Source organism: Accipiter gentilis, chromosome 30 (assembly GCF_929443795.1).
Source record: "Accipiter gentilis chromosome 30, bAccGen1.1, whole genome shotgun sequence".
Classification (NCBI taxonomy): domain Eukaryota; kingdom Metazoa; phylum Chordata; class Aves; order Accipitriformes; family Accipitridae; genus Astur; species Astur gentilis.
Genome location: NC_064909.1, coordinates 17,876,845 through 17,890,198, shown reverse-complemented (window position 1 = coordinate 17,890,198; position 13,354 = coordinate 17,876,845). Strand labels below are relative to the sequence as shown.

The 13,354-nt window shown below is 41.2% G+C and overlaps 1 protein-coding gene across 2 annotated transcripts in view; it reads left to right on the top strand.

Annotated features, from left to right (window-relative positions):
- The window catches only part of FSHR (follicle stimulating hormone receptor), an 80,281-nt gene extending 69,081 nt beyond the window's left edge, over window positions 1-11,200 (top strand). For both annotated transcript variants that reach the window (XM_049833672.1, XM_049833671.1), the window contains 2 exons: window positions 3,624-3,809; window positions 9,953-11,200. In XM_049833672.1, the coding sequence (XP_049689629.1) occupies window positions 3,624-3,809; window positions 9,953-11,180 (1,414 nt within the window). In that variant the 3' untranslated portion in view covers window positions 11,181-11,200. The remainder of the gene's footprint in view (window positions 1-3,623; window positions 3,810-9,952) is intronic.
- The last annotated feature ends 2,154 nt before the right edge of the window (window positions 11,201-13,354 follow it).

Genomic DNA, 13,354 nt, shown 5'->3' with positions numbered 1-13,354 from the left:
ATTCTATGGATGGGAAATTACCTTTTTACCCCGACTGAGATCATGGAAGAAGAGCCTTCTTACTCATCTGTCACTGTAGTGTACACCAGGAATGCGTTTTCACTTGTGGAAATGATTGATCCATAATCATATCTTTGCTGGGACAAATAGTGTTGTTGCAATCAAATCTGTGTTGCAGACTGTGATGTTTTATTAGAATGAATGTCAGGATGCTTTAACTCTTGATGTCCCTGAACCAGTGTTCTACAATCAATTAATACCAACTTCTATTTTATAATTCATCATATTAAAATAATGTGAAAGAAACACAAATAGTTATGTCAGAAAGCACCAATTCTCAGCCCTTTTACAGGCTACACAGTTTCATGAATCAATTCTTCTCTCAGGCTTACAGCTCTTAACTGAATTAGAATATCTCTTTTGGAAAGATATCAAGTTTTGAGTTAAAGGATTTCAGCACTGACAGTAGGCAAGTAAATCAAATGGCTAATTACTCCCACACCTATACATATTCCTTCTATACAGAAATACACTGTATTTCCAACTTGGACTTTCATAGCTTCAATTTTCAGCCTTGTTGTTCCATTTAACCATTTTCTGGTGCTCCCAAAGCTGTAGTGGCTTACACCAACTTTTACTGAAGTCCTTAGGAGTTCTCTGGCTAAATCCTGACTCAGATGTGGTCCATCCTATCCTTGCAATTTGTCTTCAGTGGGAAAATCACATACAGGGGCCACAGGAGAGCTCCAGTAGATCCCCAGCTCGACAGCTGGGTCCCTGAAGCACAGCCAGAGATCAGCTTAGATACAAGCATGGAAAAAAATGTTCTCACCGATCAGTCTACACCTCTCTGATCCCTGCTCCACCAGCCGTTTCTTGCTATTTCTGTATGTGCCTTTCAAACCTCATCAGCTGGTCAGTGTTTTTGCTAATCCAACAGAGACTCCCAGTGGGAAAGGGAAGTGATTGGAAGAGAAGTCAGATTGATTTTGCTCTTCCTGCACTGGCTGCTGTCAAAATTGATGACTTGCAGCCAAATAGTAATAATACAAGAACACGTATTGCAGTCACCGATGCTTTCTGCTTTGATTTCCTACTGCCACTTTATTGTCTTGTTCATCATGGTTATTTAATTTATCAAGCCTCTAACTAGAGATCTACATCCCAAAGAATCTCTGCACTGAGGCCTGTGTGTGGTGACTCGGTGGAGTAAGTTACTAAAACACACGCACAATGTCTGTGTTTACTTGTCAGTGGTGTATTGATAACTATCTGTAACAGACACACCAACAAACCCCGCAGGAATACGCAAAGCACTTTCCCTAACTCTCTTCTGTTTATGTACGATAATGAGCACAAAAAGAAAAAAATTTAAAAGAAGAAGAAACTATTTTCATGGAAAAATATTTAATATTTATGAAATTATTTAGAGATGCCCAGAGATCTGGTAACATTTTAGCTATTTTTAAGTCTAGCTGATATTCATATTTACTTGTTTTTTCCACCCAGTGTAATAACGGTTTGGACTCGGTAAAGGTTTTTAGCTAACAAGCCCCAGAAAACATTTTCTATGCTCTTGTTCAGAATTATGAGCCCTTGTGAAGTTTCACAGGCTCTTAATGATGCCATGAGTGCTGCTGTCTGTGGATTTAGGCAGAAAACTGCTGTTTAGCTGTTGAGTCATGAGCACATACTCTAGGTGACAGTTTTCATTAGGCAGCATACTAAGGGCAATAGTCTGTCCACGAAACAATCGAGGTTGCTCGTTGCAACCTAATTACCTCTTCGAGTGTCTAAGTCAGAAATCGATAGCCTAAAATTTCTCGTCAGCTGCTGCTTTTAGCTCCTGCGAGAAAAGGGTCAGGCCCCGAAGGACCTCAGGACCACAGCGTGGCTCCTCTCACCCTGACCTGCAGAAATTTCTGACTCTACTGGTCTGCCTTGCCCTCCCAGTAGCAGTCATGGCCCCAGGTCAGGGTAGCGGACTGGGGTCTGCGTTTGCACCGTTCACGGTCCGGTTGCTGACGGTGGTACATTCCTTCAGAACCTGGATGAAAAGCCTCAGCTGGGGCGCACAGCGTGGACACAAAGAGCATCTTTACCGATTTTACTAACTGCTTTCTTAGCTGCCTATGAATTTGTTAGGCTTGGCCACCCTAAGCTGAAGACCGTGAGTTCAAACAGCCAGTTCCTGGTATTAATTTTGTTTCTTAGAATGGAAAACAGAGGTGCAAATGTGCTTATGGTACATAGCAGCTGTCTAAACTTTATTACATGCTGCTAAAACCTGGTCTCACCCTCACGTGGCATCACTCTGCTGCATTAATACGATAATAAAAACAATTTGTGCATGTTGGGTAGTAGAGATCAAATAACATGTTGTCCTGACATCATACTGTTATGGATGAATTGGAAACTGTACCTTGGAGGGGGCATGGAGAAAATGACGAACATTGTCGGTCCAATTCCTTGATTAGGGAAAATTCCTTTCTTTTGTCAGAGAATAAAGAGCAGAGCAGCCTCAGGCAGCACTGCATCCTGGATCAGTCTCAATCCATAAGAGCCCAGGGGCTAAGGCAGGACGGGGTAATTTTGTGCACTTCATTTTTACTGTTGCTCTTAAGAGAGAAGAGTGGGCTCTCCTGCTGTCAGGAGCTGAGGGACACAGTTTGTGCCCTAATGAAGAAAATGGGAGGACATTTTGCCCGAGCTGTTACACGCTAGTGCCATGGGGATGTGTTCCCCAGTGTCGCTTAGCCTGGAGATGGAGCACCCTTGGTCCTCCTTCCCTTTCCCCACCTGCATGGCACAAGTCAAGATTTAGTGTTTGCACAATGTATTTCCTTTAAAAGCCCCGCTAATGCTTTCTTTAATACATGTATAGCTGCTGCTTCCATCTTCGCCTTCGATAGCCTGTCCCACACAGTTAATTGCCTTCCACACAAATACATCTCTCCTAACCTCCTGTAATCTTGCCCCTTTCTTCGCTTCAGTCTGTGCTCTCTTTGGTTTCTAAACCTCTGGAAATGTTTTGTTAGTTTCGTTCCTCACAGTTTGAAACACATCACCGCTGTCTGTCTTTAATCTCTTTTTCTTCCTAATGAGTACAAAACCTGGTATCCCCAACCTTTCCTCACATCTGTACCCTCATGTGAGTTTCTCTCTTTGCATTTATTCCCTTTTCCGCAGTAGCCTTCCCATGATGTGATGTTCATGTAGCAAACTTCTGTTACGAGTTCAACAGCCTTTTTTATCCTGTAACAGTATTCTGGGATGATTGTCGCATTTATTGGGTATTTACTAAAGCCAGTATCGTATGGCACTAATGGTTTATGTCCCTGTTAATGCTTACCCAGAGGGTTATGGGACTTTTTTTCTTTTTTTCTCAGACTGAGCTAACATCACTTGATTTTTGTTTGCAATGGATATTAGCTCAGGTTTCCTGGAGGAACACCTAATTCATCCCTGGATCCTCTTTTCAGTGTAGATTTCCAGCTGATCTCTTTTCAGACACTACTCTGAGAATGAATAGGACAGTCTAAAACACATATCGAGCAGAAGTAAACACTGTCGAGCAGAAGTAAATTTGCTTTTTACTGATATTTCCATATGTTTTCTTAAAGGGATATTTCAAGGACAAGAATCAGCTTCCTGCCAAGTCATGGATTAGAACTCATTAAGAAGCTAAGAGCAAGGTCTACATACAATTTAAAAAAGCTTCCTGATTTAAGCAAATTTAGGTCTTTGATTGAGGCAAATTTCACCTACCCTAGCCATTGCTGTGCATTTACAAACTGGAAAAGACAAAAGTAAGTGATTTCATTTGTTTTACTTTTTGCTGCTTCTCAGCAGTTCATAGTGAATTAAATAAACTTCCTCAAAATCTGGATAGAAAAGGTGTCTCCAGTGCAGGTAAGTAAATGGATAGAAAGAAATAAATACACAATACATACAGGTTTGTGCATGCTATACAATGCCCTGCCTCTCTATTACAGGGGAGTAATAAATTTTGATAGCTGTGTTAGCATCAGCGTTTTCCCCAGCTGCGGCTCTAGCCCCCACGTGTCAGGTCCATCTTCCACTGGGACCTGCTGTCCTGGATGAGCCTGGAGCCACGCTGAAGACATTCAATGGGAAAAGTTTGATAACTTTTCGGGAAGTAGCTGGAGGGAAAGATGTGTTTGCAGAGAAGTGGGTCAATACTTGGCCATCGATTCAGGAAGGTAATGGGACTGCTGAGTGATCTTAAATTCTTGTCTCGGAAAGCTACACTGATGTTGGAACACTGTCCAACCAAGCACCACAGATACGTTGTCTCGCAAGTCTACATACACAACATTTTTGGACATGATTTCTGAAATGGTTAAACTACAGCAGACCCCTCTCACCCAAATCAACAGAGGGGAGGTGGGAGGGGGTGTCTTTTTAGACTCCCAAAGTAATTTTCAATGCTTGTTTTAATTTTCCATTGGCAAGTTGCAGCAAGACTTCAGGTATCAATGACTCTCATTAGAGTATTTTCAGATGCTCAGATAGACTTTAAATGTACACGTTAACTAATGAACCTCCTGAATTTGTGCCACTGGAAAACATGAGGAACTGGTACCTACAGAAACCCCTGCTATTGTTGGAAGTTTTTCCTTTACTGGATGTCCTCAAAGGCTTAGAACTTGCCGTGGCAGAAAAAAAAATAATTATAGATCGTTGTTATAATTCAAGACATTGTCTTCAGAAGTTGCCTAAAACTTCAAAGAAAAGTAAAACCATGCTGAGTAAGCATAAACTAGTAGTAGCTTCTATTTTAATACTTATAATTGTATTTTTTTTACTTTAAGCATTGTATTGTTACCAGGCAATGAAAGATAACTGATCTTGCTTTTGCCAATAGCTAATAAATATCACCTACATGTGTTTGCAAAACTGTGTGTATAAGGAGCGCAAGTCTGGTGGTAGAGACTGCAGTGATAAGGGAAGTATCTGACAGAATCCGTCCGCTGTTGCCCATTTTTGATCCAAAATGCTAGACTTCTCATTAGGATGGTTTATCAGCAGGAGACATCTTCACATACTTCTGCAGGCTTATGCAGCCAGAGTGCTTGGTAGCTTGCTAAGTAGAAATGTGTCAGATCCTTCCAGCACTGGTGGCAAAGTGGTATTTGCCAATGAGTCCAGTGGAAGCGTGTTTAGTCCTGAATCTGCAAAGGGACCTTGATATCACTATGATCCATATTTTTGAATCTTGGTTGCTTGGGCCAAATGAGGACCCAAATCCCAGAATCCACACCTTAAATTAGGCAACTGGACTTTTCAAAAACAAAGTAAGAGTTACTATTGAAGAAAAGCTACAGGAGGAAATGACCCTGACCTCGTGGTGAGCTCTCAGTATCTAGTCCCTCTCACTTGGGCTTTAAATAACTTCGCCCCAGGGAATTGAAGCCAACAGCACTCACTTCTCCCCTTAGTATAGCCCCACTTTTGGAAGACTCTGCCCTGGCAGGTAAGAAGCCAAGGAGGACAGAGACAACCTTTCCCACAGCCTGGACAAGTGTAATTTTGCAAAGAAATGCCAACAAACTGTGAAGAGCTCGTGTAACCCAAATGCGGATGGCCAGCGAGCTGGGCTGGAGCATCACATGGCGGTGGGGCTGCTTCTGGAGCAAGACTGGTCACAACTTCACAGTCCCCTATAGTATCAGGTGTCATGCAATGGTAAGCAGTAGTATGAAAGTTGGAGACGCTCTTCTTTATGATACATGACTACTTCAGTGAATGTGCATGTATCACCCTGGTCAAAAGAACAAAGTTGAATGTATTTATATATTTCTTTAATAGTTACCAGATGTATCTTTTACAAAATATTAAGCATAAATGCAAAATTATTAGAACCAATTATTTAGATCAACCCTTCCTGTTAACTGCTTTAAAACATAATTAAAAATGGTAATTTCTTTCACACAGTCATGTGTCTTGTACTGGAATTGGTGGGAGACTGATATCCTCTCTCCAGCTTAAAGTGAGAAAATGGATGAGGTTTTTTTCACCTTGAATACTGAAGGTATTACCATACACTTCAGCAGAGATTAGTCACACATACAGTAGCTACACCCGCTTTCATTTCAAAGCAGTTTTCCTGACAGCTGGCACAAGCTGCGTGTGCACTGAAGTCTGCTCAGGTTGTTTAAGAGTTATTAATAGTTTGCAGTGCTTGATTACACAACATGTATTATTTCTCTGGGGAGAGCTGTGCTCGGTTCAGTGCAGCGGGCATTACTGGTAGTGGTGAGAACTGCGATGTGACCCGACTGGCCACGCACCTTCACAGGAGACGGTCGTTTTCCCATGGCTGTTTGGGTCTCAGAATATCTCCAGGTAGTCCAGAGAGGATAAAAAGGATGCCCCGTCACCCCCAGAGGTGCATTTCTAAGGATCATGGCAGCATTTGGTGTTCACGTGGGAAGGAATTAAGACAGGGATGCGTGGCCCCTTTCTGGCCGCCCCATTTATGTAAGATTTTCCCTCTTTGAGACTTTTGCAGCACTCGAGAACCTTAGATAAAATAATTTGCCATAGTGGATCATGCTCGATCACCTCTCCCAAACCTGACTGCACCAGCGAACAGGCTCTGTTGTGATAACAAAAAGCTTAAACCTGTTACAGCAGCAGTGCTTTCTAAATTTCGGAGGATGTCGCATCAAGCACAGCTCCGCCAGACAGAGACACAAATTAAAACGCAGGCAATTTTGCCTTTTTTTTTTTTTGCCATTCCAAGAAGGATTATATGATAAATATTAATCTGTAGATTTATCGTACTGGAATATTGTGATGCAGGCCTAACAGAAGGTAAATCACTTTCTTAGGAAAAGCCCAGTGCAAGTATGTTGAACTCCCCTCACGTTTTTCTGTGACTGGAAAATAATATCCTTGGAGTACGGATAGGGCAGAGGCTGGATGTTAAAATCCTCAACTTGACGTAGACTATAATGAACTTCAGCAAGTTTTTGGCTTTCTTTGACATAAAGATCCCCTTCTGCCTAAAAGAATGACATTGATATGACTCTGTCCTTACACTTGATCATTATTCTTTGGAGGAGCTGTCACTTGAAATCCTACTTGAAAAAGCATGGCAGCGTCAGGAGTTGTGTTTGGGCCTCGTCTCATGAGAACATAATATCGGTTGCTCACAACTCACTTGATGTCACTTTTCAATGAGGATGATTGGTTTGAGACAGGGCTTAACGCAGAACCTAGGTCGGGACTGTTTATTCTGCCAAGCGTGTTTCTCGGCACACAAGATCCTGCTGTCACCGGATCCAGACAGAGTGCATAAAATAACCACTTGTACAAAGGTAGTAAATTTTGTCTATTTTTGTTGGAGCGCTCTGCCAGTTTTAATGTTATTCTTTAAGTTGTTCTTTCTCTAGCTTGTTTTTCAGAGGGTTTACGTTGGCAAAGCCATGTTAAACAGTAACAGAGTGTTACAAATAGACTGAATAAATGACCTGTGTTATGATACCTACCATCTCAAAAGGAAGCAAGGACCCATCCCTTGCCAAAAACTGGTTTAGCACCTTGTTGCTCGGAATGCACTGTACAGCCCAAAAGGCAAATATCCCAGGGCAAAGAACCGGTAAGCAGGCAGTACCAGAGGATGGCTCTTCTTTCCCTCGGGAGTTTGCAACTGCCCATCTTACCTGCTCACGGTACGGGTAACCAGCCGGGAGACTCCTCGCCACCCATCCTCGGAGCAAACAGAGCAGCTAACACCGCGGGACCTTGGTTTTATTTAGGACCGCCGGCTGCAACATAATTCAGGAATGAATAAATTGTAATAATCAGAAATGTTTAGTTAGCCTTACATAGCAGTCTTGTCAGGGGATAGATTTAGCTCCAGGCAGTGCCTCCATAATTTAGGAAAAGGTTTATTTTTAACTCATAGCTGAGAAATGATTGGGTAATAACATTTCCCTCGGTTCATTTACAAAGAAGCACCAACTGAAGTAGCTTTCAGTGCCCTCAAGTGCCTGTTGCACTAAAAACTGAGGGACTTTCTTTCCCGTTATTGCTCCTTGGAAGCATATAATCCCTTTCAGCTAGAGAACTGTTGATATATGGATCAATACGCTGGACCCCTCAGTCATCCTTATGCGAGTAGAACACAGGGGAGCAAAATGTAATGCCTTGTTATTGCTGTTGTGACCTCCATAGTGCATATTTGACCTCACAGAAAATCAGTTTTCTGCCTCAGTTGACAGGCAAGATAAAAAATATTGATAATAGTAAAGGATGTTCAGAACCTCATAGGAAATGTCCCTCACCTTCTGGTACTCGGCCTTCATTAGTTTTCCTTTCTTGCAGACCTTTTAAACTCCATTTCTGGAAAATTTAGTGAGTGCACAAAGTCAAAGGGTAAAATTAGGTTACAAAAAAGAATTCTCCCTTTTAAGCTGCTACCAAGTGTTTTAAAATTTCAACCTAACTTGCCTAGAAAGCTCTTATTTCAACTGTACTGCAAGTCAGGGTGGAAGATAAGCTGGCACCCTATCCTAGAAATTATACACCTAAATTGCTGTCTAGGCTGTAGACGAAAGTGGGCAGAGCTGAGCTGTGTTGGTTTTGCAACACATTTTGCACTGGTTTATTCGCTAATCCACATTAGGTCTGGATCCATTTTATGCAAAACTGTGGATGCAAGTTTCTGGGGCAAAAACTGAAGCAAACTTCAAAGGTGGCCTAGGAGAAGCAATTGTTAAAATCTGACCCTTTACTTCCTGTTGATGTGCCTTGATATTTCTTAGCTTGATGGAGGCTAAGAAATCTTTTTAGATTTGATGATCTTTTTATCATCTCAGCCAAAACATTTGTTTCATCCATTGGTCTAGGCAGGGAGAAGACAGGCATGGAGTTAATACTTTAGGAAATAAAGCCAAACACAAAACTGTCAAAAAATACTAGGTTTACCTTCAAAGTCATTTTTTTCTTGAAACTCTTTTCCTTTATTTACCTTTTATCCTGAAAATTCTCAAAATGTTTAAAAAAGACTTTCTGGCAGAAACAAAAGCAACTACTGTTTCTATAGAAACATTGGTTTGGTGTGGTAGGTTTTGGGTTAGTTCGGTTTGATTTGGTATGGTACAGTTTGGTTTGGTGTGGCTTGGCTTGGCTTCACTTCACTTGGTTTCTAAACCATTTTCTTTGAAAAAGCAGGTTTTAATCAAAATGGTATACCATGTCTTGTGGTTATATCTGTGTTGGTACCTGGCTTCTAGAGATTATCTGGAAGCCTGCATGAACTTATTTATGCTATTTATTTGTGTTAATGGCCAGATACCAATATGATACATGATACTGAAAATGAATGGCACAAACTGGAGTTGTTCTGTGCCCTGAAGGAGTTACAAGACTGAATATGGCACACTGACTGCCAAAACCTTCAGGAAAAAGGGAATTCAAGAGTAATACTAATGGATCTAATGGATACTAATACTAAATCACAGCAGTGTTACTGTGATTATACAGACTCCTTATGGGCACAGCTGAATTGACCCATTCTTCAAAGTTCAGTCTTATGTAGGAATTTATCATCACGTGTTTCCCCCGTGCAAGAATTAGCTTATCAATGACAGGTTATGATGTGAGAAATCTGATTGAAATAAGGGTGGCTTCTTACAGAATGAGCCTGTCCAGGTGGATAATTGTGTCATAAGTGTTAGTAAAGCAAACCTCACGCTTTCCTTTCTGTTACATTTTATGATGTTTCCAAATAATTTTCACTTTCATGTAATATTTTATAAATAGGGATCAGTCAGCCTATTAATTTCAAGCTCTGGGGTAGTCTGTATAATCAGCTAACCAGAAAAACCGAGCTCTTAGTGGAAACTCAATGATCTCCTGTTTGTTGTATGCCTCATGCTGTGTCTCCTAGTTTCCAACTCTACTCTTTTTATGATTTCAGCACCGAATTACATCCGATATGTAGCATATCTCAGGTGAAGCAAGACCTTGATGAGCAGCCTGGCGATAAGATATATAGACGATCTGCAGCTGAAGATTATATTTCCAACTACGGCATAGGATTTGACCCAGCAGAGAACGAATTTGACTATGGTTTATGCAATGAAGTAGTTAATGTAGCATGCTCACCTAAACCCGATGCTTTCAATCCATGTGAAGATATCATGGGATACAACATCCTGAGAGTCCTGATATGGTTTATCAACATTTTAGCTATCACGGGGAACATTGTTGTCCTCGTTATTTTAATAAGCAGTCAATACAAATTCACCGTACCTCGCTTTCTAATGTGCAATCTTGCATTTGCAGACCTCTGCATAGGTATCTATCTGTTGTTTATTGCGTCTGTAGATATCCAGACCAAAAGCCAGTATTACAACTATGCCATAGACTGGCAGACTGGGGCAGGATGCAATGCTGCAGGATTTTTTACAGTGTTTGCAAGTGAGCTCTCAGTCTACACGCTGACTGCGATAACTCTGGAAAGGTGGCACACCATCACCTATGCCATGCAACTGGACCGCAAGGTTCGATTCCGTCACGCTGTGATTATAATGATTTTTGGCTGGGTGTTTGCTTTCACAGTGGCACTTCTTCCCATATTTGGAGTCAGCAGCTACATGAAGGTCAGCATCTGTTTGCCCATGGATATAGAAACACCGTTTTCTCAGGCTTATGTTATATTTCTTTTAGTGTTGAATGTACTTGCATTTGTGATCATATGCGCCTGCTACATCTGCATCTACTTTACTGTGAGAAACCCTAATGTCATCTCTTCAAACAGTGACACCAAGATCGCCAAGCGCATGGCCATACTGATCTTCACGGACTTCCTCTGCATGGCACCAATATCTTTTTTTGCAATATCAGCCTCCCTCAAGGTTCCTCTCATCACAGTGTCCAAATCCAAGATCCTTCTGGTTTTGTTTTACCCCATCAATTCCTGTGCTAACCCTTTCCTCTATGCCATTTTCACCAAGACTTTCCGCAGGGATTTCTTCATTCTGTTGAGCAAGTTTGGTTGCTGCGAAATGCAAGCCCAGATTTACAGAACAGAGACCTCCTCGTCTGCTCATAATTTCCACACGAGAAATGGCCATTGCCCTTCTGCTTCAAAAAACAGTGATGGGACTATTTATTCATTGGTTCCTATGAATCACTTGAACTGAAATGCTTGCATGAATTTGTGTCTGAGGCAGTGTGATAATCACTTTCAACTGTGAATTTGAATAATGACTTCAGCATAGCATGTAAACTTATTTTTTATGGGGAAAAAAAAAAAATTATTTCCACTTTGCTATTTTTGTTCAATGAACAACTGTCAGAGATGACACATCATCTTCATCAGTTCTTGAAGGACAAAGAACAAAACTTCAGTATATGCTAAAGTGTCCTTGTAGAATTGTCTCAAGAAATAAATGGGATTATAAACTGGTATCTCCCACCATACAGGCAGAGATTCTCTTCATTCTAACAAGATGCTAGCTGCTTACTGAGAATCAAGCAGTGGTTATATGCAGTTGAAAGAAAAAAATATGTAGCATTAATTTTTTTTATCTGTGAAGCATGTTATAACAATGACAGATAACTAGTTCTTTTCATTAATCATATCTCCTGCAGTTATAGAAGACAGAAGGCCAACTTACAGTCCTCCTTCAGCATAGACTTACTAAGAATGAGAATATCTTGCGTTGTTTCCATTTCTGTTCACCACAGCAGAGGGGCAGGGGGTATCTCCAGCTACGCTGTTTGCTGTTCCACACTGCATGGACCTGCCTTACTTGGCACAAAGGTGTCACTTTGGGTAGGATACTTGTTGATTTAGACTGGCAGGCTCAGGGAACCAGATTTCATTTGAGTTTGGATCGAGGAGTTTGGTTTGGTTTGGGGGTTGTTTTCAAGGTGAGAAAAAGCAAGAACAAGAGCAGGAGAAACCCTTCATAATAAGGAGGATGTTTTCTCGCGTTGGTCTCACAAAGTTGGGTTGAAATCATTTATGTGTGGCTGGTGCTCTTGGGTATGGCAAGATAGGCCAACAGGCTGCTCCAACACAATACCCGAGGCAGGTTTGCCATTAGGGCAGTATTAGTCCATTGCATTGTCTGGGCTATGTAAGGGCTGGTGGATCCAGATATGGCTTTTGAAAACCCGTACAAAAGTGTTTGTGAAATCCTAAAAGTTCTCTTTCCCTTTCGCTTCTAAAAAAAAAAAAAAAAAAAAATCCTTCATGTGCACATTATCAGATGATGGTCCAGATTGAAAGACCTGAAAGAAACCATATGCTGCATATTTTGAAATAACAAAAAAGACAAAGGTCTTAATCAAGTTTTCCTAATTTTGCAGTTTTTGAATAATGTCTCAAAGAACATACAGACTTTTTACATTATTTGAATACCAAACTTTTGAGGGTTAATCATTCCAAATCGCACCAAAGATTTAGGCTTCGGTAGGGTTTTCTCATGCTGGTTTTGTGTCTATGTGTGGGTATGTGGACATAAAGAAAACACCAGGATAGGAGTCCAGGCTTGATTCCCATCTCACAGACACTTCACAGATTTGCCCCATGAGATTGTAAATCTTTGGAGTCTTTATGGTTAAATGTGATGATCTTTGAATATTTCCTGCCTACAACTCCTAAAATTTCAGTAGCAACTCTTTGATGCTTCTATCCATAATTTCCCCTGTCATCAGCTTCATGTTTCAGCATCTGAACCTGATGCGAATAACTACAGGAGATGATTATTCATTCAGCCCTAGCCACGGAAGGAAGTATCAGCTCCCTGGTACATAAAACAGGGGTGATCAAAGATAGTGTCATTTTGGCAGGGGAAATTTCATTACTTAACACTAGTCACACTCCCTCCAAGATCCAGAAAAAAGAATCAAAGAGCAAAACAGGAGAAACAGTCCATCTCTGGGAAGCTCTTCTGACTACTCAGAGGAATTATTTCTTCACAAATGCTTTATGTCATATACAGTATACCAGTGTGCAGCCATTAAAATCCATCCTGATGGAAGTGTCTGAATGACGATGTTCCAAAATGACAAATATTCTAGTTGCATTGAAGAAAGGCCCCTGAATCCATTCTTGGGCCAAAAATGAGGGGTGTTCTTTGGCAAACAGTCGCCCATTTTTCTTGCTAAATAGGGCAAATCCTTGTCGTGTGTCACATTTTCTTGCCTGGGTCCTGACCATTTGCAGAGGCGATAGGCTGAGACCTGGCAGTCCAAGAAAGCGGAGGCACAGTCTGGAAGCCGGTCTTGTAAATCCTCTCACAGCTACGTCAGGCACGTGAGCTTGGTACAACTCATCTACTTCATGCGAAACCATTGCCCAGACATT